The 26,088-nt window shown below is 41.9% G+C and overlaps 1 protein-coding gene across 1 annotated transcript; it reads left to right on the plus strand.

The window, feature by feature from the left end:
• Positions 1-841: 841 nt before the first annotated feature.
• On the plus strand, positions 842-25,146 carry plcd3a (phospholipase C, delta 3a). The gene is made up of 15 exons (XM_040116557.1): positions 842-1,096; positions 10,100-10,267; positions 16,358-16,586; positions 18,093-18,222; positions 18,763-18,988; positions 20,209-20,410; positions 20,536-20,680; positions 20,964-21,116; positions 21,223-21,375; positions 21,479-21,629; positions 21,781-21,897; positions 22,155-22,333; positions 22,840-22,975; positions 23,301-23,450; positions 23,541-25,146. The coding sequence occupies exons 1-15, from the start codon at positions 1,006-1,008 to the stop codon at positions 23,681-23,683; spliced, it is 2,373 nt and encodes a 790-aa protein (XP_039972491.1). The 5' UTR covers positions 842-1,005; the 3' UTR covers positions 23,684-25,146.
• Positions 25,147-26,088: the final 942 nt, after the last annotated feature.

Consider the following 26,088-nt stretch of genomic DNA (forward strand, 5'->3'; position numbering starts at 1 on the left):
GCAGGGGGGAAAAAGGCAACCCAAGACCTTCCAGCGGTGGACATCAATACACAGACAACCGTACGTACACAGGAGTCATGTTTTCAGTTGTCTCCGTTTTACGCCTTAAAGGAGTTTTTTTTTTACAGCCTGATGGGAATTGGCCTTTTATTTAAGTTTGATAAAGTTGGGAAAATCCTACCCCCCTGCAAATTAAAATGTCTGTATGCGCTTGAACCTGGATGGGCCCACGATCTTGCATGGCACAAGATTATTTCAGGGTAGGAAATAAGAATGAGGAATTCAGACCTGAATGTATGACTAGTGATCAGACGTTCACCAGTGCTGAAGCTCCTCTCCCCTGAACGCCTTGAGAAATCACGTTGAAGGCGTCCACGTCTGCCCCAGCACACTGACACTCTGCGTGTTTTCATACAGATGAAAAGCAAAGGCACAGAAATCAACAGAGCTCCACTTGGGCAACATCTAAAGCAGGAAAGATAAAAACGCGTGTGTCGTTTTGCTGTAATATTATTATTATTATTATTATAAACCCATGGCTCTCTGATCAAAGCTTAACAACCGGTCAGAGATCTGTGTGCGCTCAGTAAGCTTCAAGAAGCTTTGATCGATGTGTCTGCAGATATTAAACTTATGCAGAGGGACCTGACCATCGTCTGTGTCTGTCCGGGGCAGGGGCAGGAGGATTGGGGGGGGGGGGGGTGGCGTAGAGTGCGCGCCTTGTTTGGAGTCATATTACGCGCAAGCATGGAGAGCAGCGCCTGGGAGGGACTTTATACATGTGGAAAAGGGATAACTGTTGCGCTCGGCTGTGTCTCTTCTCTCTGCGCTCGGAGTCTCTTTGGGGGCAGCACAGATCCGCGCCGGCGTGAGGACACCTGCACCCTCAGACCTCGTAACCGTTTCCCAGGGGGGGTAGGGGGGTAGGGGGTTGACGCGGCACACCCCGAGTATCAAAGTCGTGAGCTGCAGTTGTTTTCGCCGGAGCTTCCGTAAGTCACAATAATGTTGGGCAGCGGCAAGTCACCGGCCACCAGTCCCAGGGAGCGGAGGAGGAGAGTGGCCGAGAAGACGGTGGACCCCATCAGGAGGCCCGGTAAGCAAACCCGCAAACCTCCATGCGCAAGTGGAGCCGTCTTCTCTGTTGCCGCGAAGTTCACAATCTGCACCAGCCCGAGGTAGAAAGACCATAGCATTGGCATAAAGACACATTGAATATGTGTCTGTGGTGCTCGCTTTAGACTGAGAGTAAGTGTTTTTCTCCTGTGGCGTTTACCCCGGCGCTCACATGACTTTCCCGATGTGAACTTATCTGAGTTTAGGGATTTTAGGGGATTTTGGTCCAACTTGGTCCATGACACTACCATAGTGTTTTCGAAATTCACATGACATTTTAGCATGGAGTTAGTGTGATACTTCATGTATTCAGTAGTGACAGAGTCTTTTTTGTGTTATCATTACCTTTGCTATAATAGTTGTTTAAGTACTGTTGTGATAGTTGCATCCTTTTAAAATACACCATACTTACTCCCCTCGCTGGACACTGACTGAAATACCTATCTGGTGATTATTTGGGTATAACTACAACCAGATAAAACAATTGTTGGATTTGTTTGCTCACTAATCTCTGTATTTGCTGTCTGGCCCTGTGCTCGTGACCCAGTTGCCTCATTTAGCCCCAGCTTCAAGAATCAAGTCATGTCGTGGATTTCGTGAGAAAAACCAACACGAAGCAGATGTGCAGTAGCTTTCGTTTAAAATGACAGAGTTTTGCTGGTAAACGGCAGAAAATGACAGCTCACACACTGACACACCAAACCAGAGGCGAAATGGACAGTGCGTGTGGGTGTAGTTGAAGTGATCATGTGCTTATGAAGAGCTGAACCGCTCACTGGCTCGCTGCTGTGATTCAGGCTCCTCACCCTTCTCACCCGAAGCAGCCTACGCCCTCCCGGTCCAACACTGATGAGACGAGCTGCGGCCCCCTCACACACGCCCTCTAAAGCAATGGCCACACCTCGCCCCAAAATAGACACCTGTCAGAATCTCTGAAGAGTCACTGGATGTCTGCTGATGCTGTGTTTGCCACTTGACCCATTTATACCAAACAAATGTAAAATGTGCTTGCATCCAGTAACCGAGTCTAAAATTCAGTTGTTTTTTTCATGTTCTTTTGCAGGTATACAATGTTAAGTAAACAGCATGACATAAGAAATTGAAAAAGCTTTCCAATTGCTCCATTTTTAGCTTTGAAAATAGTATACTGAGAACTGGGACTTTTAAATACATGCAACACAAAGAACTGTATCCATAATTTCACAGTAAAACATAATGAGTCGTATTTCCACCCCAAAATGTCCTCCAAACTCCAACAAATAATCACTTGTTTAAATCAAAAATAACTTTATTATAGCTGCTCGCCTGTTTCTTTAAATGTGTTTATTTTGGCATTCAGAAATCGAAAATCCTGCCCCCAACATTTAATACGAGAGCTGAACTTGTGATCTTTAATGCCTTTTGCAGCAGTGTGGGTGCAGGGATTCAGGCCCCCGGCTTTGACACAGCAGACTGTGTTGAAATTCCGACACTGTGCAGAAACTTGTTAAAGCATTACTGATGCTCGAGTCGGGAAACTGTATCTCATTGCCTAAAAAATGTAATACAAAACTGTCAACGCTATATTTGAGCTTCCCGCTAATACTGGATAATGAAGCCAGTGAGGTCAACGCCCAGCCCCCGACCCTTTACTGCCAAGTGTCGTCATACATCAGTTAGGTGGCCTTCGACTCACCGTGTCTCCGCAGCTTTTCAGTCCTTACTTGCATCAAATGAAAAGCACCAGATAGTTCTGCGATACAGACTGGAATATTGTGAGTTCAGAGATTTTAAATGACGTAGTGTCACAGGACTAGTCTCGCTTGTTTGTTCAAAGATCTCTCGCTCACTGCAGGCATTTTTCCTAGAGATAAAAGTGGCCCGTGAGCCTGAGATTTGTTAGTTTTTAGATAATCCACGTTTGAATCAGACAAGTTCACATGGATAAATATATTCGGTGCCACAGAGGTCCCCGGGGGGTTGTGGATTTGATTTCAGACAGACTCCGTGGCTGTCAGCAGTGCCGTTCACTCCGGAGCTCTGTGACAATGCGACACAGCGGCTGGTTTCTTGTGAGAACAAACAGCTAGATTGTGTATGCATAGGATTTAAACAAACAGCATTCGTGGCATGTATTTGTGGGGCTGGACTGGGGCTACTGAATGAGTTCGCAGATTGCACCTGTAGGTTAAATGTGTTTGCAGGGGGAAACAGTGAACATCAGCTATTTTGCTAAAAATGACGAAAAGATTGCCTGCAGTTTTTATGTCATACAATTGTGTACATCCCACATAGGCTCACAAGACGCCACAAATTCACATTAAAACCAGATCCAGAATCCCGCACATGTATTTTCAAAAAATTCAGATGACGTCTCCTAATTTCAAGAAAATTGCTTATAAACATAATTTTGAACACATGGTTAAATACAATCGATCTTAATATTCTCTGTGCCTCTGTGCTTGGTGTTAACACTGCTTTTTAATGCAGCACTAACCCTCCCAAATTAAACTATTCAAACGTCTGCTATTGGAGTTTTGTTGCAATTTCTTCATAAGCTCTCTGGGGTCTAATTGAGCCCAAACATATGTAAGTGACATCACTACGTAGAATAACATACTGTGCACTTCTTTCTCTGACTGACTTCTTGGTGAATATTTAGATTTTTTTTTTTTTTTTTGAGTAATCTTTATTTAATGTGTAGACCTCGTTTGTTGCAAAGGGAAGGGTCTCCACTTCAACGTTCCTCTACGTACCTGGTTTTGATAAGGTCAGGAGAAAAGAGAAAAATATTTAAAAGAATAACAGATATTTAGACCTTCATGTCTACAACTAAATTCATAAATTGCCCTATTTTCCTGGCTTTTAGTCAGCAAATGTAAACATACAAAAATCAAACAAATATTGCAATTTTTGAACATCTGTACACCAGAATATTTAAATTGTCATCGTCTGAACGGTCCAAAAGAAAACAGGGCTCATTTTCCACCTCTACCAAACCACACAGCTCACACAATCTGGTTTCCTGCTGAATATTTTTGACTCTGCCAACCCCAGTAGCCAGAGAAGGAATCCCAGCAACTCAAATCTTTGGCTTCCCAATAAGATAAATCAGATGTCATTTATAATCCAGGTTCATACATTTGTTCAATATATATATATATTTATGTCTTTTATTTAGGTGAAATTCTAGAAGTTGAATGTTAAATTGTACCATCTTATTAACAGAGGTAAGTATTTCATAATGCGTTGTTGTGACAGCTGTTTAGAATCACAATTACTTTTTCATTGTAGTCATGGACTCCTCGCTGTGTAGACATATCTTGCCTATTAATGAGCAAATGAATGATGCATCAATCATTATGAAAGACAAAAGAGAATGAGTAACTGAGAGATGCTCATTTCTGACTGGAAAAAAAAGGCTGCATGGCTTTCATGTTCCGCTCTGTGCTGTCCAAAAAAACAATTGGCTGTAATTCCTAATTACAAAATAACACAAATTTTGCTTCTAATCCCTTTTTTGGGATTTTTTCTCTTCTCAGATCAGCCGATGCTGCACAGAGTCACAACTCCAAAGTGCTTTTTCTTTTTTTATGTTAAGCTTTCCCCAAATCACCTTTTAACAATCAGACTGGAATGTCGTCGTTTTCGTTACCGACTGGACCCTGTTTTGGGAGAGGCAGACTGGACTGCCCTGCTTGCCGCCTGAGCCGTCTCCTGGGGACAGCCGTGGGACCGAATTGATAAACGTTAATTTGGCCCATCACCCATATCATATCAACAGCACCCTAACTTGTCTCTCTTTACGCAAGCGTTACAATCTTGCTAGCTGGCTCTCGTGACAGTTGTTATGCTGAGAGAAATGTGAGCCGTGTCCCAGGTGGAACTGGTATGTGGGCCTGAGTGAAGAGGACTCATGCAGCTGATATGATTATTTTTTTTATGATCTTCCTCTCAGCTTGGAGGCTCCTCTGCTGCTCGCATGTTTTGATATACCCTTGAAGAAATATGCCTTATGGGATTCATTTGAGCGTTGTTTTGTTTTCTCACTGCTGGTCTAGAAAATACCCTTTTTTCTTGCTGTTTTCAGCCAGTTGTTCACACATGGCGCTGTTAGTTATTTAACAGTTTTGCACTTCTTTAGCCATGCTGCGGCATAGCTTTGGGAATGGCAATTTAGGTCTGATAGTCAGTCCACCACTTTGGTCCACACTTAACTATCTCAATATCTATCAGATGTATTTCCATTAAAATTGTACATTGCAAGGAGAATTGTACATGCATTCATGGTCCCCAGAAGATGAATCCCGCTTTCCTGTAGTGCCACCATCAGGTCAAACCTTTGACTTATCTTGTGAAATATTTCAACATTGACCCGGTGGACTGGCACAAATGCTGCACAGACATTCCTAGTTTCCCGATTATGAATTGTACTGACTTTTATGATTTCCTGACTTTTCTTCTAGCACTACCATAATGTTCACATTTCTGCTTTTAGGTAAAATGTCAAAAAGAAATTTGGTACACAAATACAAAGCCCCGCCTGGGATGAATTGTAATCACGTTGGGAATCCCAACGTGACAATAGCATTTAGTTCAAAACAACACAGACCTGCTGCTAGTATGGCTTAGTTTTCATGTAGCACCATCATCAGGCCAAATTTTTAATTTTTCCAATACTTTGGTCTATGACCAAATACCTTCAAAACTATTGACATTCCTATCAGCCTCAGCTGTACTTTGTTCAGTGCTACTTAGAAAATGTTAGCATGCTAACTTGCTAAGCTCAGTTGATAAGCATGGTAAGCATGGTAAACGTTTAACTTGCTAAACAGCAGCATGTTAGCATTGTAAATGTAAGCGTGATGGCATGCTGACATGAGCATTTAACTCAAAGTTCTGTGCCTAAGTAAAGCCCCGCAGAGCTGCTAGCACGGCAGTAGACTCTTGTTCTAATTTCCTTTACTAACATTGCTAATTCTCCTGCTTCTCTGTTTTTCCCTCTGTGCTGTGCAGAAATGCTTGCATTAGAATACATCAGCATGGTTGCTAGCTAGTCGGCATGCAGGGCTTTGACCGTGTGATGAAGTGCATGTCAACCAGATTTTCTGCAGGAGATGATGAAAAGAAAACACGGCGCAGCTCTCTAGCCTGAAGAATCGTGCCCATCCCTTCATTTACACACTCATGAAGGGGCTTTCACAAGCCTGCAATGTATCAAAATGTGAAAGCAATTCTGTTTAAATGAACTATGAAAGGTAAACTGTGGATATCATCACAGTTGCAGACTTGTGCTCACAAGCTCTTTCCCAGTTAGATATTAAACAATGCAGGTAGAAGAGCAAGAATGTGGTCGTGGCTGGAGAGGCGATAATAAAAAGTGGAGCAGTGGATTGAGTCAGAGACAGTTAAGGCTGTTTGGGCAGCTTAGCATGGCCAATGACCTGCAGTTAATCAGATCCATGTGCTCTGCTTATGGGAATGCCTTGCATGTGGTAACAGCCTGGAAAAACTTGGTTGTTATGGATGGAGGGCTGGTAGGGGGATTTCTTTGTGTTCGACCCTGATGGGGAGGAAGTCTCGGCTGCACCCGGTTTGTTTCTGGTTGGGGGGAGGGAGCCGAGAGCAGTTTCTGTTATGCTGTAGCTTTTGGGGCCCTCTCAGGGACTCCTTCAGCCGTCTGGCACTGACAGTATGTGGACTGTGATTTAAGGGAAAGAGGAGGAAACTATTCCAACTGTGTCTGGAGAAACCTTTAGAGGTGAGCAGAAGAGACTAAGCCCAGAAGAATGATTTGACAAGAGTGAGAGTTTGCTCAGACCTTTCCTTTGAAAGAGGAAGAGAAAGGGCTCTTTGAGAGGCCCCATTCATCCATGCAAAGGAAGCTGTTACATCCAGTCTTCTTTTGGTGTTTCCTATTTCCAGCTCCAGCTTGATCAGCTGATTGACAAGCACCTGTGCTGGCTTGTGGGCTGAGCCTATATAAGAGGGTCCTTTTTGTTCAGCTTTCTCTCTCTCTTCGCCCTGCTGCAGCAGCACCTTTGCGGTGCACGGTACGTGGTTTTCAATCATTTATTCATCCGTTTCAATCTAAACATTCATGCAGTAGACTTGTACCTTGGTGTTGCGTCCATTATGTAATCGTAATGAGCCCCCATTGTTATGTCACGGCAGGTTCGAACACCGAACATAATAATGGACAATAGGCCAGGGTAGAAGTTTACTGCGTGAATGTTTATTAAAATAGATGAATAAATGAATGAAAAGCATATACAAAGCACCCACAGAGGTGCTATTATTTGTGTTATAACTTATGTAATAAATTGTTTGTTTTTTAGTACAACCTTTTACGTGGACTCCCTTCTTGTCACATTCCCTGAGCCAGTCTGTGGCAAATGAGGCAAAGCTGAATGTCCTTTATCAACACTCAAACTGTAAAGCCGCGGTTGCAATATGCTGCCGTGAGCTTCAAAGCAGTTTTCTTTAACACGGATTCTTAGTTTTAAATATTTCATTGTCATATTTTTTTTTAGCAGTAAATGTTGTGACACATTTCACACCATTCAGAACCTTCAAACCAGTTCTGAGCCTGAATGCTGAAAAATTAATTGAAATAACTACATGAGAAAAAACCTTTTTCATTAACATCATAAAAAGCAGCTAGTCCTGAAACAATGAATCAGTTAATACTCAATAGAAGATTAATCATTACATATTTTGATAATTAATTAATTAATAATGGATTTTTTTTTAATAGCAAAAATGCAAAATATTCATTGGTCCCAGCTTCTTATTTGTGACGGTTTTCGGATTTTCTCTGTTTCATATCAATTTAAACTACATATCTTTTGATTTTGGAGCGTTTGTCAGACAGAACAAGCAATTTGAAGACTTGGGGATGGGCATTTCTCACAGTTTTCACACATTTTATTGCCAAACAATGAATAGACTATTCAAGAAAATAATTGGTTTATTAATTCATGATGAAAATGATTTTGCAGTTGCAGCGCTAAAAAAGTCCATACCACTACAAAAGATATTACTGTAATATTCAGAAAAAGTTGAGGGAGTTTTACATGATTGCATATTCGACTCTGGTTTGTACAGTCATGTAGGTTTGCCTTCATGACATCTGTAGTCTATACATGCAAAAATGTCCGCTCGGCAGTATTGGATTGTACCATGAACCTTTGGAATTGGAGTCAGAGAAACAGCTGTGTAAACACTCAACAGTCCAAAAGCAGCAGCAGCTTTAGACTAGAGCTGCTACTAACGATTTTGCTCATTGCGGATTAATCTGCTGATTATTTTCACCGTTAATCGATTAAGCGTTTGGTCAATAAAACGTCAGAGAAGTAAAAAATCTCTCTCGTGATTTCCCAGACGTCCATGGGACATTTATGGGACATTTGGACTGTTGGTTTTCTCCAATCAACAGTCCAAAAACCAAAGATATTCAGATTACAGTGATATAAAAAAAGAAAGAAAAAAAAAGACCCGATTCCTCACGATTGAAAAGCTGAACTCAGCAAATGTTTGGCATTTTTGCCTGAAAAAAAAATCAATTATCCCAATCATTGCTGATTAATTTTCTGATGATCAACTAATCAGTTTATTTGACTACTTGTATCAGCTTTAACATAGACCTTATGAAGTTTTAATGAAAACCAGTTCATGTAACAATGACTTTGTACTTTCTCTTGAAAACATTTGGCTTTGTAATGGATCATAAAACCTTTCTCATTATTTTTTATTTTTTTTTACAAGATATAACTCATGCACCAAACAGTACATGGTTACTTGTTTTCATCTCTGTGCTACAGTGAATCCACATGACATGACTGCTCAGCTTCAACCTGTATTGTGCGTTCGCCATGTCCATACCTCCCTCAGGCCTGTGCCTTCATCTGTTATTTTCTCTCATGCCATGCCCTGATCCTTTCAGTGCTCACAACAAATAAATGATACGTGCCTCTGTTCCGAGGCCCCTGTTTTTTTTCTAAGCAACTGTGGTTGTGTCAAAGTCATTCTTGATTGAATTTCCACTGATGGTAATAGCTAGGGAGAACTAGTATGAGGGATACAGCCAGACAAACACTTTGCAACTTTCCATACTGTAACTGTTATAACAGCCTCCTCTTCTGCTGTCTGCTGGCCTGCTCCTGCCCCTAGAGACAAATAAATCTACAAATTATCATTACTGAATTACATCTCAGCATGAACTTACAGCATGGTTTTCATTTTTCTGGAGTCTAGACTGGAAGAAAACAGAGAGAAACAATACGTTGTTAAAACACGAAGACAATTTCCAAGACGATCCCTGATAGCTTCACACTGCACACTTGTCTATTTGTTATATATGTGAGGTCGGTTCGACAAATACAGTCAACGGGGTTTGTTTTCAGGGAAACTGAATGAGAGTTAGAATGAGAGAAAAAAAACACACACGCTGCCGGGCTCTTAAAAAAGAAAAAGAAAAAAGAAAAAAAAAAAATCTTGAAGTTGGTGAGGTCATATTTAAATAAAGCAGATGCCTCACACCCTGGCCGCTGATATTAACAAAAAGACACTGAAACTGAAAAAATTCTTGAAGGAAATTATGATGTCTCTGTGGTTCTAAGAGGTGAGTTTGTTGAAACGTCCTTGTACTTTACCGTCTCATATTCTTACAGGGACTGCAATTTTTGTGCGACGCTCTAGGATCCTTTCACCGTGCTGGTTTTTTAGCATGACTTTTTTCATAAATCTTGCAATTTTGCACGTGTGTATTCTGAGATATCCACGTCCTGCATTGTCACAAGATAGTCAGGAAAGATGGACGGGACTCTTGATGAACCTCATTAGACTCATGTAGAGTAAGCTTGTATGTGGTCACAATAAAACAGTGCCCCACCCGTCAAACTCAGCTCCCTGATGACGCAGTGACACATTGTCAGACTGAATCACACCTTATTTCTGCATTAAAACTTCCCATTTTGCATGTCTGTCCGTGCACATTCACCAGGGCTCCCGGACAATGACGACATTCGTGTGATGATGCAGGGCTGCAATATGGTGAAAGTTCGCTCTCCGAGGTGGCAGAAGAGCCGAACCCTGCGGCTGCTGGAGGACGGACTGACCGTATGGTGTGAGTCCACCAAGAGCTCCCGCAAAGCCAAAGCCCGGCAGACATGTAAGTATGACAGAAACTTGGCGGGGAGAGCGGTAAGCAGAAACTCGGTGTGTGTGTGTGTGTGTGTGTGTGTGTGTGTGTGTGTGTGGGCTGGCTTGAGTAGAGTCGGGGGAGGATTTAAGGTGGAAAAGAGGCAGAGGACCAAAAGGAAAAGGGAGTTGGTTATGAGAAGTAAGGAGGTTTAAGGAGGAAAAGGGAGCACTGAAAGTGAGACCGCTCATGAATTGGAATTACTCCTCAATGATGAAAAGAGAGGAAACTTAAGCAGTATTAGATTAGGAGTAAAGGGCTTTGCCTGGAGGGAAACTTATCTGCAGACCAGCAGTCTTTGCACCAGTCCAGTACAGACTGGGATGCTTATTGTTCAGAGTTGTTGAGTTGTTTTATCTTGACTCTACCTCATGCACTTTCCTCTCCTTTGCCTTATTAAAGGAGTTGCTTGTTTCCTCTGTGAGTGACTAACCGTGGGCTCTGCAACCTGGCTAACTAACGTCCATGTGTAACTTATGTACCAGTTCCTAAAACAAATACCTAGACTCGTGCTGGCTCATTTTCTAATCTGCTAAGAGGACATGTGAAGTATAAAGCAGAGGGTGAGGTTGGCATGAGCTCAGTAAAGACATCCGTTCCCACAGTGTGCAGAAAATTAACTCTGGTAGTTATCCAGTACGATTGGTCTTATTTTATCACGGTAGTATCATTTTTAATCTTGAGGTTTTTACCCAAAGCTCTTTAGCTTCTTTGTATGCAGATGTAGTAAAAATCTGGGCAAAGGAGAATTTGAAGGCCTGAAGCAAAAAATCCATCAAATGGTCAGTTCACCCCCATTGAAAAAAATAAAAAGCATTCCTACTCACCACTGATGGTATGAAGCCATGATAGCCAGATAGTTTTGGGTTTATTTGCCAAGCTTTTAAAATCTCTGCTGCTTAGACTTTTCCACCATCCTGGTTTCAGTGGAGCTGAATGTGGTTTTGTTTGTGGTACTTAGAGCACAAAATTACATTTGAAAAAGTCAACAGTGATGTGGCTTCCTAGAAACAAAGCTCAGGTTACTCGGAATAATCCTCAGACCTCACTGTGTGCAGTTTTTAGAATTTGCATGGCTATAGGGTTGAGTGGGAAATTTAGATTTATTTCTAATTTGGCTGAAATGACCTTTTAAACACCGTCCAACTTTTTTTGGGGGGCGTAGAAGGGAGTGAGGCTCCTCACTGGCAGGTTAAAACATCTGTCTTGTGATGCCATGTGTATCGGTGGAAGCACATATGCCTAACCCTGGCCAAAGAGTGGGAGTCAGCAGTGACAAGAATCCCTTTTTCCTCCTGTTTAATCTTTCCAAACGGGACGAAAAATGGGAAACAGTGCAAAACTGAAAAAAGAAGAGGTTTTTAATGGTTTTTATTAAAGCAGAAAACAAGAAACAGAAACAAAAATTAGGCAGAAAACCAAGGTCTGACACATGGGTTTTAAGTGCAGTTTGCTTCACCAGTGGTCAAACTTACAGTTGGCTGAAAGTGCACAGTGAAATTGTTTTCCCATTCACATGTGCATCCATAACTTAGATGACTTTTCCTTCGATTTCTAGTGGACAAAAGAAAATGTTGATGTTATTTGACTAAAAATACATTATCATGACAATATTTATTTAAAAAAAACCACAAAAAAAATAACCAACAGCGGTCGTTGTTTATCACAGTACCCTCAGACATTACCAAAGAAAAGCAGAAAAGCGAAACAAGTATGCTCACTGGTGATCAAGCGTCCTGGAGTATTCCTTTTCGGGAGTGATCGCACTGTGCGCCATACAAAATAACACTGGTAAAACAAGGCTTATAGTGAATAGATATCAACTGCTATTCTCTCATCTTCTCAGTAGCCATTTGACAATGTACGAGCGTTTGGCTACTCACCAAAAGTTCTGTTCAGTTGGACGTCTGTAGGCAGGGCACTTTCTCAGTGGGTGTAGCCACTAGCCAGCTGACTGAGTTACTATAGTGAGCTGGTTCCTCTCCAAATCTCATTCCTCTCTCAGAGTCATTTTCTCTGACACTTAGCATTTTGCGGACCGTCCTTTTGAGCTGTGTGATTTTCTCCCTGGTTCATTTCTGCAGGAAACACGTCGGGAGACGCTATGAGATTGTTTTCAGTCCTTTTTTGTTTTTTCCTTCGTGGCAGCAAAACATGTTACACAAGCCAGACAAACCTTCAACTTAAACGGGGCTAATGAAACACCTGTAGGGCTGTCTACCTCTGGAAGACTCACTGTAAACAGACTTGAAAACCCTCGCTAGCCTAGCAAAATTTAAGGCTGTTAGTTACACCTGTACTCTCTCCATTCAAAAAGGATATCTGATGTATTGAACAAGTAGTTGTCTCATCCTCAAATATAAAACAACCCCTACTTTTTCATATCTTTTTGCCAGAAAAAAAAAAAAATCTTATATTTTGGCCAATATTGTATCTTTTCTCTCCAGAACGGTAGAGAACTGTCAGCATAGTTTTTTTTTCCATCCATTCATCAGGCACTGTGTCTAAGTCTTTCAGTGGCAGGGAAAACCCTGCTTTAACATACAAACTCGAAGTTATTGACAAGGTGAAACACAAGATTAGTTTTCCCGGATTAAAATGAAAAGCTGTTTAAATGCTGTTTTGTGAAAGTAATTGGTGATTTAATATTTTCCATTCAAGCATCTGGTATGAGACAAATAATTAAACTGTAAATGCAAGGTTATTCTCAGCAAGGAAGTAGCGTAGACAGGAGACTTTGATTTACATTTTACTTAATTTCAGGACTAACCCATTATGTTTAATTATTAATTTTCAACTGCACCCATTGTTTTGAACCATCAGTCATGTACCAGCTGTAATATGGATGCTGTTACCGAGCACGCATGGTGAACCTACTGATGTCTTATCAATTCGAGGATGTCACTGTGTAGGACACATATTGTGTTAGTGCTCGCTATTAACAGCATCTTAGATTCACACCGCTGGCTTAAATTACAGCGCGACGAATGCCTCGAAGAGTAATTAAAACAGGAAGATGGAGACTTTATGTCTGATGGTGGGTCGGTGGATGTTAACAAAAAAAAAAAATGCTTAAATGCTGAGAAGATGGTGGCGTAAGAGGAACAAATAAGCTCTTTTGACCTCAACAGAGGCATTGCACTGCCTCATACTTTCTTTGTTGACACAGCAAAGGTATTTACACAAAAGAGATTATACTCTGTGAGAAAGTTGTAGGGCATTTATTTAATCTTATATTTACATTGCCTTTCAGTTTTTGGAGCTAAATCTCCTCTTGTGATGAAGAATTACTGCACGGGGGCTAGAGGTGGGAAATGTTTCAGCTGACATGCATGAAATCAATATCTCTCACCCTTTTACCCCCCTTTTATTTTCTTCCTTGTTGCCCAACCTTTAGCTCTCCCACCTCTGCTCTGTTGGTGCTCAGCGTCCTGATGTTGGAATGCAGCTTAAAGCTAACCCCCGCTAGCCTTAACGGAGTGGGTGGGTGGGCAAGTTTGTGGGTCAGTGGGTGGTGAAGGCCATCTTGATTGTGCTGCAGCCGCACCAGAAATAGACACAGAGTGGTCGAGTTGCAGTGTGTAGCACTTCCTACAGTGATGACAACAAGCTGTGCGACAGCGGGACGACCACTTCAGCAGACAGACACTGACAATGCCACATGGGCAGGCTGCTGAGTATATCTTGCGTGTGTTTCCCGGATGGAGTCTTGGCTTGGTTCCTCTTTTCCAAGCACCAGGCGCTTCTCCAGGTCCGGTGTGATCTGACACCTACGGTTCTGTGCCGTGTCTTACGCTCTGAAGCACTGAGCATTTCTTATAAAACTAATCTCTCTATACACGTGAACACACATACATGTCACTTTTTGCCATGTCTCTGGGATAAAAGCAAAGCAGGAATGTGGAGTAATTTTGAAGAGGTGGACAGTGGAGGCTTTTACGACCTCCAGCTAGAGAATGAGGCTATTGTCAGCACAGACGCTGTTTATTGCCCGACTGAGTGATCACCACACTGCAGGCATCCCAGTGCAGAAGCAGAAGAGCTCCTGTGCTGAATAAAGTTGTTGTGTTAGGATCAGTTAGGAGCCAGTGTCTGTTTGTGTTTGGCTGTCTTTTCTGGGCAGCAAGTGCTGCCTGAGTCACCAGAGCGCTGCAAATATGAGATAAACAGGTCATATAAAGTTGTAAATCTCACCCTTTTAGGCCTGTGAATCCTCAGACAAAATCAGACCCAGATAAAAAAAACCCTATTAGAGGATGTATATATATATATATATATATATATATATATATATTTGCAGAGTGGTGTCCAGTTCTCCCAACGAATGATTTTGCTTTAGCAGATCCAAAAAGGCTTAAAACTGTCCAGTTACTGACAGGAAAGTCAAACATAGGAGTTAAAACCATGAAGCTTCAATATAATGAATTTGTAAGTAGAAATATGTTTTTGGTCATTTTAGCTTCATGACTGTAGAGATGTACATGTGAGTCTGTTCGTCCACCGGTTTGGTCCAGACTAAAATCTGAACCACTACTGGATGGATTAATATTAAATTTGGTAGAGAAATTCATGGTCCCAAGAGGATGAATTCTACAAACTTTGGTGATCCTAGCACCGTCATCAGAAGAAAATTTCAATTTTGATTTGGTTCAGGGCTGCAACTAACAATTATTTCCTTAGTGCTTAATCCGCAAATTATGTTTTAATCAATCAATTAATCATTTAGTCTATGAAACGTCAAAAAGTAGTGAAAAATGTCCATCACAACTTCCCAGAGCCCATTGCTTCTTTTTTCTGACCAAAAGCCCAAAACCAAAAAAAATAATTACATTAAAATCATATATGATAAAACAGGGCAGAATCCCCATATTTGAGAATCCGGAACCAGCAAATATTTGGTATTTTTGCTTGAAAAATGAGTGAAACAAGTACCCATTTATCAAAATAGTTGCCAATTAATTTCCCTCCATCAACTAATCTATTAATTGACTAATAGTGGCAGTTGTACTTTGCTTTATGGCTAGATACCTGCAAAACTAATGCTATTTTCATCAGTGTCAGCTGTACTTTGTGTTTAGTGCCAATTAGCAAATGTTAGCATGCTAATACACGTAAAATGTTTATATTTATATTTTATATTTTACAACCAAAAGGTCAGAATGAGTAGAAGAGATACGGAGCCAACGTCACAGAGGCACAAATCTGGCAGAAATGTAAGGTTTTGTTTTTTTTTTCGCCTTGCCTATTGTTTTTACCATAAACGAGGGAATATCAAGCCTGCAGTTGTACCTTTTGTGTGCAAAACACTTTGGAGCCATAGACGCAAGACTGAACCAGTTCTGTGTCAACAGCTGCTGCAGTTTTCCCAAAATACTTTTTCACAGATAGAACCAGAAGACCTGGAGCTTTCAAAGGATGTAAAATTTGTTGTGGTTGTGTGAAGACTGAGTCGGGTACAAACTAAAGTACACCTAAAGTAGCACAGCCAATGCAGCCCAAAGCTGGGAAAGTGTATTTTATTAACATCTAAATGTTAGCTTTGCCATTATGAGTGTGCTGAAGTTAGCATTTAGCTAATACAGCCTCACATAGCCACTAGCGTGGCTTCAGACTCTTTAGTCTTGTTTGTTTTTAAACATCCTACAACTCAGCGCTCCAAATTATCCTGTGCAGCCAAACCCCTTGAGATCATAACTTACATAAAACCCATTAGAGGGGCCTGGTCTTAGAGTGTCAACAGAGAGGGCAAAAACTAAAGGTCCGGCTTTCATTTGCCTGCCCATTTGTGTGCTGTAAGTCATAAGGCTGCAGGTTAAAATTATCCTGTTGAGAATCCTGAATAGTGGATAGTTCAACTGTAAAGGGTGTAACATTTTACAATCGCATGACTATGTCATTCTGCTTGGTGGGATTTATGATTCCCTTATAAAACCCCTGACACTTGACCTTTAGCTGCTTTGCTCTACGTGTTGGTGTCCAGCCAAAGCTGTGTTTACTCAACAACACAAAAACAGTTTTAGCCTAGACCCTCCTTCCCTTTCTTCTCCTTTCTTCTCCCAGTCGCTGTGACAGAGGTGGAGTGTGTGCGTGAAGGCTGCCAGTCCGAGGCGCTGAGGCGGCTTTCCGGGTCGTTGCCGGAGAACCGGTGCTTCACGGTGGTCTTCAGGGGAGCCAGGAAGAGCCTGGACCTGCTGTGCTCCAGCGAGGATGAAGCCCAGCACTGGGTGCGAGGGCTCCGCACTTTAAAGGATCGAGTGGCCAACATGACTCAGAAGGAAAAACTGGACCAATATCCTGCCCAATTTTCAATAGACTAGAATAAATATAGTGTATAAATATAGTTTAGCTGAGGCAGCATTGAGGTGTTGATTGACTCTGCTGTCTCATGTGCCATCCCACATCCACAGCATAGCTGAGGTGAAAAGTAATGACCAGATAAAAAAACCTCTGTCTAAATATAGTAGGACTATCACTGTTAATTACAATCCCTCACAGCCAGAGGATAATATGAGTGTAGGTATCAGGCAGTGTGTAACATTAAGACTACCACGGCTCCTCTCTCTTCCGCTCCCTCATTCTCTGCTGACACATTTTTAGCTTTGTGAATACATAAATCATCAGGGACGTTATCGTGTTAATGCAGTCTTGTTATATTGTTGATTATGTTTCGCACTGTTGACTGTCAGTAGCCTGGGTGGGGATTGTCTTACACAGTGTCAAGTGTGAAAGTATGGGCTTTCTTGTGTTGCACAACTGCATGTGCAGGTGACAATGAACTAAACGTAGTCTCTCGTTGCTGTTGAGTCTTTCATGCAGTTACATTACATTATATTCATTTGGCAGACACTTTTGTCCAAAGGGACTTACATTAATTGCATTGTACCTGCATAGAAACAAGAGCTAGGTGTCATCAAAACTGTAAATACACCCACTCTTGAACAAACAACTGAGAGCCTGTTGAGTGGTATTTATAACTAAACAAGTTTCAAGAGATTTGAGGCAACATATTTCAACTCGTGGCTTTTTGGTTGAACAGATCACAGTGTTAAACGATACTGGCATCAACAGAAAGTGAATGATGCTTTTCACTGTGTGTGGCTAAACATCTGCCTTTTGATTTGTTTTCAGTTAGTGCAATAGCTGAAACTGTCAGTGGGTGAAATATTTGAACTTTTGGAAGTTTGGAGAGCATCATCATTTAAAACAGCACTCCACTGATTTAGCATTGCACAACTATAACAGGGTCGACTCACGATGGTCATTAAAAAGGATCCGAGGCAGCCGAAAAACAGGGATATTGCCTCCTTTATTCCACGCATTCTTCTTCCCTGTTAAAACCTGGTGTCTACATTACCCACTATTGGGCTATTTCTTTCACATGTGCCACATGCAATAGTACTGCCCCATAATTGTAAACAGACTTTGATGTGTAAAATCAGTGGAATTTCCCTTTAAAAATCACATTTCTTTGTGCCTGTGTGCATACATTTGGGTCAGTAAATGTTTATCAGTACATCAATTAATCACAAGGTGCAGTTTCAATTATTTTACTGGCACACATTAGAACAGTAAGTGGGCAGGTAAGCTAAGAAAAAAAACCCCCAAACATTAGGTTGCATGGGATAATAACAAGGAAAATGATACAATATGACAGAGCAAAGAGTGTCTGATGTCTCTCCTGGACCACAACACACACATAAGGATGCATAATCCAACTAAGTATACGATTTGAGTGTCTTGTATTGAGTGTATAGTCTTTAGTTTTTGTCTGGTTTCATTCCTTAACTCTCCACACTTGGATCCGAGGCTACCTAAGGCGAGCCGATCAGAACCAGGACGGCAAGATGAGCTACGATGAGGTCAAGCGGCTGCTGCAGATGATCAACATTGACTTGAGTGAGCAGTATGCCCGCTCTTTATTCAAGGTCAGGGCCGTGTGAGTTTTAAATCACTGCACAACGTCAATCCAATATATAATCCATATCAGGTGAGCTCTGAAAGTACAGTGTGTAAAAAAAGACAGAGAGCAGAAGCACAGAGATGCAGAGTTGGTGATAGTTCTGCTAGTTAGGGTTGGATGACATGGACTCCGGAGGCCAGAGTCTGTGTTCAATTACCAAGCCGGCGACCCCCCTCCACATCTTTATCCCCTCCCTCTTATCTTCCCCACAACAAATCAAGAGCCAGTTATTTCTTTATTGTAGGGGATTACTGCCTGCTGTGTCCTTCAGCTCTCCATTACCGCTGAATTGTCGGTTTTTATGCTCCTTCCAAATGCAATTTTCAATTCTGACCCTCCTCAGAGAACCCTATTTTTAATGTAAGTGCGCGCAGATGGTTTAATTTATTACTGAGATACTTTCCCCACGGGGAATTTGAAGCACTCCCAGAATAAAATCACACTGTGCTTGATGTGTGTTCGATTGTTTGTCTTTTTTAACCCGTCCCTCTCCCCCGTGTCCCAGAGGTGTGACCGATCAGGTGATGGCCGCCTGGATCATATAGAGATTGAGGAGTTCTGCAGGGAGCTGCTGCGACGGCCCGAGCTGGATGCCGTGTTCAGACACTATTCGAGTAACGGTTGTGTGCTCTCCACGGCTGAGCTGCGCGACTTCCTGGGGGACCAAGGCGAGGACGCTTCACTGAATCATGCTCAGAGCCTCATACTCACCTATGAGCTCAATGACTGGGGTAGGTCATGAAAGCAGTCATTACAGGATTCGAAGGGAACAAACCACAACATCTTCATACTGATCCACAAAATAGTTATTTAGCCTATCCCCGTGAAAGCGTTTGCTATTTTAAACACTAAGGCAAAATCCTCTGTTGCACAAAAAGTGATGCACTTCATGTCTCCAGCAGTGAGTGTGGTCTGTTAAGATGACAATGTTATGATCACTGAAAGAAAAAAGGCCAAAAAGGTCTTATTCATTAGTTCAACCCGCAGTAAATAATAGCAAAACAATTAAAGGATATGAAATTAATACAATGAATCCACCCTAAGCTGGACATACCAGACCAAGTAAGGGTGTAGCAAGGCCCTGAGTGCACTGATCTGAGCAATGGTGCCTTTTGTTGTTGTAAGTTCATCTGTTAAATGTTAAATTGGAAGAATATGTTATTTGTTCACACAAATTTGGCATCGTCTCACTTTAAGGAAGACGGTATTTCAGCTAAATGAGCGAGATGCTTGGAAGACTGAGATTTGGTGGGTGGTTGAGTAAGAGAGGTTCTGGGAATTAGCGACCTCCACCAGGGAGGTTATGTTTTCCCCCCGCGTCTGTTTGTATGTTTGTCAGCAGGGTTATGCAAAAAGTACTGAACCAATTTGCACCAAACTTGGTGCAGGGACGGGGCTTGGGCCAGGGAAGGACCAATTAAATTTTAATATGAATTTGAATTTTTTTACCTCTGAAGTTTGGTGTATGTGCATTGGCCTTGGTGGAGGTCTGCGCTCTACTGATTGCATTTTCTAGTTTGAATATAAAACAAGAAATAACCTGAATTTTTTTCTTCAGCTCAAAACAACAATACGCGTATAAAAGTACATATTTGAAGAACACAACTCTGACAAATTGTAAAATAAACCTGGTGTGTGCAGTGATTTCGACACTGTTACACTGCCAGGTGTAGGGCAGTGCAGAAACACCACAACAAATACAGCCTGGAATTAATTACGTCAAAATGAATGATAAACAAAGTCTTTTTTTCCTAGACTGTTAAGAATAAGTGCCTGTTAGGAAAGGAAGCCGTGATTTAGTATAAACCATCTCATGTCTTAGCTTGTCTTCCATCTACCCTAGTCCTATTTTATGCTGTCTAAACCCTTTAATTAAACTCTTACCAATTTTGCTGGGAAAACCTGGCAAAAGATAAGAGACCTGATGGAAACACTTTGCCATTTATTGCAGCTCAGAAGAACCAGTTCATGACCCAGAATGGTTTCACCATGTACATGCTGTCACTGGAGAACGATTTGTTTAACCCCGACCATGCCAGAGTCTATCAAGACATGAGCCACCCCCTGGTTCACTACTTCATCTCCTCATCGCACAACACCTACCTTACCAAGGACCAAGTCACCAGCGCCAGCAGCACAGAGCCGTACATCAGGTATTTTCACACTGACCCATCAAAACACCATCAAACGGCTATTCGTGTTTTCCCGATCTATCCAGAAACCTGCACACAGTGATGGTCCTGTGGTCTAATATTAAGTACGTGTCTGTCACCGTCAGGGCTCTGAATCAGGGCTGTCGCTGCGTCGAGCTGGACTGCTGGGATGGGGACAAAGGTGAGCCCGTCATCTACCACGGCCACACTCTCACCTCCAAAGTGCCCTTTAAGGAGGTCATCGAAACCATCGCCCAGTATGCCTTCAAGGTAAGAGATATTTGATTTGTTATCTTTTTCTGGTGTAAATCCTCAACCCTGTCAGTACGTGTGCCGTGAGAAGTCAGTCAGTTAACACATCCAGATTCCTGACTTCTTGCTTTCACAGCCTATTGCACTTCTTGTGGTTACATTCTTGGCTCCGAGACAGCCCTGTGCTATTTTGGTTTTGACATACTATAGTATTACACTGTTATGTCCTGCTTTGCTATTGTGTTATCTAATTGCATATTAATGGCTGTGCATAAGCGTTTGCCTGTGTTCCTTTCTGCAGGCGTCGCCGTATCCTCTAATTCTCTCGTTGGAGAACCATTGTTCTGTGGAGCAGCAGGCTGTGATGGCCAAACACCTCCGCGCCATCCTCGGCAGCAAACTGCTCATGAAGCCACTCAGTGACAACCGGCTGAAAGATCTGCCTTCTCCCGAGGTACAAAACACACACACACCGACACACACACACACACACACACACACAGACCTCAGGCTGTCTGGTTTTCTAATGGAGTAATTTGTTCCAATGACCTTCGCTGCAGGAGCTGAAGGGGCGTATTCTGGTAAAAGGGAAGAAGCAGATTCCTCACCTTGGCCAGCTGGGCAAGACAAGCAGCTGTGCCAGCTTCTCCTCAAGCTCTGAAGACGAGCTAGCGGGTAGCAATAAGAACACACTCAAGAAGGATCCCGCAAAGGTCAGTTCAGGAAGACTCCTTCTGAAGCCTGGGGAACTGTTAACATGAATGTGTGGTAGATAATCGACCGGTTTTCTTTTGTGTTTGCATTTGCCCTTCCCAGATCTGTTCTAAACTGAGCCCCGAGTTATCAGAGTTGGTGGTGTACTGCAGGAGCGTCCCCTTCCGTGGGTTTGAAAAGACATCTGAAAAACCGCCAGATGAAATGTCGTCCTTCTCTGAAAGTGAAGCACTCAGGCTCATCAAAGACTCGGGTACAATGGTGGAAATAATTGCATCTTGACATTACAGAGAGAAAGTTGGAAAGATTTTATGACATTGCTTTGCTGCAGCTGATTCTACAGAAAAATATAATCACCCTCTAGTGTATCATGGCATGTAGTTTTTCTCTCTTTTCATTTGCAGGAAAGCTTTTTGTAAGACACAACAGCAGGCAGCTGAGCCGGATCTACCCCTCCGGCCAGCGCCTCCAATCATCCAACTATGATCCTCAGGAAATGTGGAACGGTGGATGCCAGATGGGTTAGTGCTCCAGTCTAGAAGCTAGGATGCTTTTCTGATGGCAGCAAATTAAGTCAATTCATTAGGCAGTCACTCAGTGAGAGCCAAAGAAATGTTATATGGTCAAATTGCCACCACGTCAAAACAAATTTCATGTCACTGGCTGATTCTTTGACTGTCATTCACTGTTCACCCGTGCTGAAATGTTTTCCGTTAGCATGTTTGGGATCAGGCTTGCTCCGTCCCTGACGGCCCTCTCCTCTCTGTGCTGTGTGCAGTGGCTCTGAACTTCCAGACACCAGGGGAGCAGATGGACCTGAACCAGGGTCGCTTCCTTCCCAACGGTCGCTGTGGCTACATCCTCAAACCCGGCTTCCTGTGCAGCCCCACGTCCAGCTTTAACCCAGAGAACACGGGAGGAGGCCCCGGTCACGTCCCCACCCAACTGACTATACGAGTGAGCGGTAACCTATTGAGCAACAGTGTTACAGAGCATTTTAATGGACTCAGATCTATTTTTAATGGCACTTATAATTTGATACTACATGTAGGAGAGTGTTGTTTCTCTGACACAGAACACAGTTTTAAGCTTTTTGACACACTGCAATGCAATTTCGATGTGCTTTGTTTTCCTGGATCCAAATCTTCATATACTGCATATATTTGTCTGATACTCTCATCTTGTTTAACCAAAGTCTAATTTCAGTATTTCTGTCAACTTTGTAAATACAACATCTCTCCATCCTAGAAGAAGAATCCCTCCTCTGCTGCTTGGGTTTTTGTGTCCTTGGGATTTTTCTCATCAAGGGTCTAAAGACATAGGATTTCGTGAAATGTACAGATTGTAAAGCTCTTTGCAGACTTGGGCTATGCAAATAAAATTGAAATGACTTCAATATAATCCGGATACATGTCCAATCGGGATTTGGTGCGCAAACTGACAGATCACGTTTCGCTTGTCAGATAATATCTGCACAGCAGCTGCCAAAAATCAACACCGACAAGGCGAGCTCCATTGTGGATCCACAAGTGTGGGTGGAAATCCATGGGGTGGCTATCGATAATGCACGAGATAAAACACACCGCATCGACAACAATGGTAATTTTGAGTTTTCATTACAGTAAAAACCTTATATTATTAGTTGTGTGGATGTTTTAAGCAGAGATGTAATACCTTTATTCTTCGTGCATACTTGCCTATAATTAATTATTTCTGTTAATGCTGTAATGATTTTATTTGCCTGTCTTCTGTAAGCATGTGAAGGCATGAGGCAACATCCCTAAGCTTCTTTATACCTGAATCTGCGCAGCGCAGATCTTTGACATATTTTTGTAGGAGCTTTTCCTGCCCAACGCCATGACCAGTTTGTTTGAAAGGTACAATACTGGGTGATCTATTTACAGCTCTTGTGCGCCCTCTACAGGTTTTAACCCACGGTGGGACTGCACTCTGAGCTTCCAGCTGCAGGTACCTGATCTGGCCCTGGTGCGGTTTGTAGTGGAGGACCACGACCACACTGCCAAAAACGACTTTGTCGGGCAGTTCACTTTACCTTTCTCCAGCCTTCGCACAGGTGCTCATAAAAATCTGGCGTGTGTTTTATAAAACAGACATCGCTGCTGCTTGCTTTGTGTAATGTGTGTACTGTATTCTCTTTTGTCAGGTTATCGACATATTCACTTACTAAAGGCAGATGGTTCCAGTCTGTCTCCCGCCACGCTCTTTATTCATGTCAAAGTGAGCCGCAAAGGAGTCCCGATCAAAATTGTGTCCGAGCGTATGGCCATCGCCAAAGGGATGGCATGACGCGCAGATGGAGAGCTGCATTCTCCGACAACAAAGGGCTTTGGAGAAAGAGCTCTGAATGTGAGGAGAGAGAGAGATTGATGCCGTTGCCGCTGCCGCCGCTGCTGCCGCCACCAGCCGGTCTCCCGGTCCAGGCCTCAAGTGGTCCAATTTACACTGAGCCACTTCCCAATGCAGGAAGAAAGATGTTGTTTATCAGAGATGAAGAAGCATGCCGGCTCTCAGCAAATGAATTGCCTAGAGCTGGATAATGAATCCATGATACACTGTGGCAGTATCTGGTCTTGTTAGCGCTGAGTGCTCTGGAAACAGGGCACTGAGGATTGTGGTTTATGAAACACACTGACAGGGGACTCTTTACGAAACTGACATAGTTAAATATTGTTGTAGGTGGTTATCCCATATATGTTGGACAGAGTAAAAGATGTATTTCCTCTTTAATCATCTGGAGTACATTTTTGATTTGAGAAATATTTCAACAATTTTATACCTAATATGTATTTGGCTTTAACTTATAAAATGAAGGGTAGTTTAGCAAAGATAGCCCTAATAGCTGTGATTAAAAAATGATGAACATTGTTTTACAAATTGGTGTTTCAGCTCTAACTGTGACGTAATACAGATTTAATACTGTGTCAGCGATTGCCACAGGTTGTATTGTGAATGAGGGTTGAACAAATGTTCAAATAGTTAGTCTTACTTGATACTCCAGATGCTCTTACGTTGGCACTTTTAATTTCTCTCAGGAGAAAGACTTTATTTTCTGAGACAAATGACGATATTTTTCCAGAACTTAGGAATGAACTTGAAATATAAACAGTGTTAACTTGCGGATTTACTTATGTTTACTTACGCTCTTAAAAATTTCAGTTGTTGTATTTGCTTCAGCAATATTTCACACATGTTAATATAAGGTGTTCATTTGAAATGTGTTTGACTTTTGAAGACATCTGCATGTTGGCTCCTTGCCTCTTTTCTGTTGACCCCCCCCAGCATAATTATTTTTTTGTTGCCAATTCTTGTCCTCACTTTCTGATCTAGTAAACTGTGGTTAAACGCTAATTGCAACGAATCTAATACAACCAACAATTACTGCAGGCTACAGTGAATCATTTAATACCCTTATAAGGAGGTTCCCTGATAATAAAATGGTTCGGTAATGAAAGGTGCTGCACATGGATATACAGTAATAACAGTATATATGATCCGGATGGGTTTCAGTAGTAATTCTAGCGTGTAACCAATGGTGAGTGACGTATGATTTTTGCAGTGTTAAAGCTCATGGCCTATGTCACGTGAAAGGCAGTTGAAATTTCGTGTAAAAAGACATACTGTTTTCATAAAAGCATTAATTACACATCACTGTGTCGGACCTTTTGTTGTTGTTTTTGCACATGCTATGAACCGAGAGAGAGAGACTGTGTGTGTGCATGAGGCTGTGAGTGTGTGCCTACATGTCTGCGTAGTTGTCTGTGGTTGTGTGGACAAATTCCGGTCCTCGCAACTTCAAAGGGCGGTTTTTCGGGTTAACATTTGTTGGGGTTTCAGGGTTCAGGTCAGAATTAGGTTTAGGTTTTGGGTTGGGTTAGGGTAAGGGGCTAGGGGATGCATTATGGCAACGATTATGCATATAGATAGACCAACATGTTTGTGTGGGTGTGTTAAAGAGAGATCAATGCAAAGGCACACATTCAGGTGTAGTTTGCATTTAGCGGTTCTTTAAGCTCTGAACAGCTGAACTTGTTAAGATGCAGGACACCCTGAGGACCAGTGAACTGCACGTAGAGCAAGGACACAATAATGCAGGTAGATATTTGTAATAAGGCAGGGGTGTAAAGGTTGTAAAAAAAAAAAAAAAGACTTTAACAATGATTAACAAATATTTCCCAATGCTTTAAAGATCAGGCGAAGGCCATTGATTAGAAAGTATTTGGGGTTTCCAGGGTGTTAAAATCCAATTGGCTGGTGTTTATCCTTTGTATTTATTGATAATAAAGTTATAAATGTTGGTAATCCATTAATAAATGTTGCTGTTTGTCAGTTCTGTAGGTGTAAATGTTAAGAGTCATTATTGAAGGGTTTTAATCATAATGTCTGTAGAAGTCAGTTTTAAAGGACAAATCTGGCAACACTTTATACTGTATTTTGTTATTGTCAACAAACCCAGTGAAAAAGACCAAAAACAACAATGCATAAGTCTGTTTCGGAATAATTTTCGAGCCCTGCTATTGCTCAAAGCCCCAAGCCCTTTTGTTCCTAACTGTGTCACAAATATATGCTTTAATTAAAAAAAAAAGATAAAAAATAAAAATCCTGAAACAGCAGGGGAATGTAGTTTTAGTAAACCTTATATAAACAGGAGTACAAGTGTATTTGTTGGGGATTATTGTCAGCTGCCATTAAAA

This window comes from Xiphias gladius, chromosome 3 (genome assembly GCF_016859285.1).
Source record: "Xiphias gladius isolate SHS-SW01 ecotype Sanya breed wild chromosome 3, ASM1685928v1, whole genome shotgun sequence".
Taxonomy (NCBI): domain Eukaryota; kingdom Metazoa; phylum Chordata; class Actinopteri; order Istiophoriformes; family Xiphiidae; genus Xiphias; species Xiphias gladius.

Excerpts from the sequence above, each read along its gene's own strand:
- plcd3a (XM_040116557.1), top strand. The coding sequence starts at position 1,006 with ATGTTGGGCAGCGGCAAGTCACCGGCCACCAGTCCCAGGGAGCGGAGG. Across the intron at positions 1,097-10,099 it reads GGACCCCATCAGGAGGCCCG|GGCTCCCGGACAATGACGAC; the intron begins GTAAGCAAACCC and ends CACATTCACCAG. Across the intron at positions 21,117-21,222 it reads AAGATCTGCCTTCTCCCGAG|GAGCTGAAGGGGCGTATTCT; the intron begins GTACAAAACACA and ends CCTTCGCTGCAG.